We start from the raw sequence: 2,403 nt of genomic DNA, 5'->3' as shown, positions 1-2,403 counted from the left end.
TTCTACTGGTTCTACTGGTTATCTACTGGGCTTCTGAGGTTATCCCCCTGATAATGCAGAGATAAAACTAACAAAGTCCATCTCAGGCTGTTGACTGACTCGACTGGATTCTACCCTGGATTCGACTGGACAGGTAGGAGCACCTGTCCTCACCAGCCGAGTCATAGATTATATCGTTCAAATCTGGTCTGTCGACGCCGTCCGGGCTGAAACTGAGAAAAACCAGTGAGGCATGAGGATGGCAGCAGACATTTAGGTGAACATTAAGACCTCAAAGTGAAGTGACATAAGTTAGAACTGGAGTGTCCGTCGATCAGTCGATCAGACGTGTTTCAGAGTTTCTACCTCTTGGCAGCCGATGACACCGTCTCCTTCCTGGTGACGGAGGTCGAATCTCTCTTCCGTCCAGATGTGCCGCCGTTAGCGATGCATGACATCGAGTAGGCTTCACGCAATGCAGCTCCACCTGCAGGGGGCAGCACACTGCTTTAGGCACCGACCACAACCAGTAACAACTGCCAGACCACTGCTGGGCCAATACTTTAGTAATATTGGGACACTACTGGAATAATACTGGATGTATACTGGGCCAATACTGGAACAGCACCAGATCAATGCTCGACCACTAACGGGCCAACACTGGGCCACATTCATGACATTAAACAGCGATTTAAATTGTGCTATCACAATGTTCTGTAGAGCTAACGTCACCTTTTCCTCCATGCTGTTTCTTGGTTGCCGAGGCGGCGGAGTCTTCAGAGGCAGCGAGACGACGGAGGACGTCAGCGAGAGCAGCTTTCATCACCGTCAGCTCGTCCTCCTGCTGCTGGACGCGAAGCTCCAGAGCAGAAAGACGATCGTTGACGTCTGAGACACTCGCTCCGGACATGCTGTCGTCTGCAGAGACATTTCATATCCACAAGATAAAACACAGAAACATGTTTCCTGAGCAGACAACACGCAGAGACACAGGAACGTCTCAAAACAATCGGTAAAATGCTGAAACTCAGAGGCAAAGCAGCAGCTCTACTGGAGGTCTAACAGAGACATGAGCTCACTATAAAGCAGGTTCCAAGGTTGTCCAGGTAACTTCGGCTGTAACTCTGGGTTTTCACAACCACAACAGTTGTTCACTTCCTACGTCGCCATGGTAACTGTTGCTGAACACCTGAGCTGCCCTCATTTGTTCTTTACTTGCTTTAACAGCAGCTGAAAGAATCAAACTGTCAGACACACAAACATCAGAGTGATGTGAGACCACTGGACCATCGTCCACATCACTGGGACAACATCTGCATTAACGTCTGCTCATTAATTATTCCACCTTGTGCTGCACGTTGATGATGAAAATGAATGTAGAATATAAAAACTCAGCTACACATAATTAAAACCTCCCTGTAAGCCTGCCTCCTGCGTGATGTTAATACCACATGCTCTCAGGTTGTCTCCAGATGTCTGACCTGACTCTGGCTGCAGCAGCTGAGCTCACTTCAGTCCAGATCATGTATGAAACACTTCATGTGTGCTTCGAGGTTGTTGCTCTGACAAATAAGCAGCTCTACACCTGTCCCTGTCTGTTGCTCCGCCTCTTTCATGTGAGCACACCCACAGCAGGGTCAGTGACCTGGTTGATCTAACTAGTGGACAACCAGCATCATGTGACTGTGAGCGGTTGGTTTAGTGAGTTAACCTCGATATGTTAAACCTGACGATAAGAACACGAACAACTGAACACGTCAACATCTACAGACCAGCCGATGTCTCTGTTAGCTTAGCATTAGCTCTCCAGCAGGTAAATCTGATAACTGACCAATCCCTGACTTACACACAGACTTCCTACAACATATGACAAAGTCCAAGGATCGATCGTGATATCGTTGGAGAGCCAATCAGTGAATCCCTGTCCATTAATTGATCAGCTCACATGAACACTGACACAGTAACCTGCAGCAGGTGAGCACACAGCTCCACCAATCACGGGTCAGCTGACAGGACTCGTATCGCCACGGTTACCTGCAGGTTTCACAGACTGCTGGCAGCCAATCGGAGAGCAGCAACTGTGCTCTAAAAATGACTGATGATTGGTAGAGAAGCTGATTATTGATCCGTCACTGAACGTTTTTCTAAACATGCAGTGTGTGTGTGTGTGTGTGTTGTTGTGATTTAACCTGTAATTACATGAATGAATTAATCATTTCCTAAGTCTTTGTTGAGCAGACCAGAGTCCACAGACACACAGTGTGGTCCAAGCTGTGGTCCGAGGACCCTGCCCGTCTCTCCTCAATCTGGATGTTTCACACAAACAACCAAAACTGTTCAAACATGTCTGAGCCACATCTGCCTCAATACTGCCCCCCTCTACCTCTATCTGCCCCCCTTACCTGTATCTGCCCCCCTCTACCT

General features: G+C 48.1%; 1 protein-coding gene across 1 annotated transcript in view; it reads right to left on the bottom strand.

Annotated features, from left to right (window-relative positions):
- Positions 1-2,403, bottom strand: part of eml4 (EMAP like 4) — an 18,859-nt gene that overhangs the window by 15,527 nt on the left and 929 nt on the right. The window contains exons 2-3 of the mRNA XM_008293848.1: positions 712-897; positions 346-466 (exon numbers count right to left, since the gene is read on the bottom strand). Coding sequence (XP_008292070.1) covers positions 346-466; positions 712-897 — 307 coding nt within the window. The remainder of the gene's footprint in view (positions 1-345; positions 467-711; positions 898-2,403) is intronic.

Source organism: Stegastes partitus, unplaced genomic scaffold (assembly GCF_000690725.1).
Source record: "Stegastes partitus isolate 25-593 unplaced genomic scaffold, Stegastes_partitus-1.0.2 Scaffold915, whole genome shotgun sequence".
NCBI classification, from domain to species: Eukaryota; Metazoa; Chordata; class Actinopteri; family Pomacentridae; genus Stegastes; species Stegastes partitus.
The sequence above is the reverse complement of the archived record's forward strand: the minus strand, read 5'-3'. Positions and strand labels throughout refer to the sequence as shown.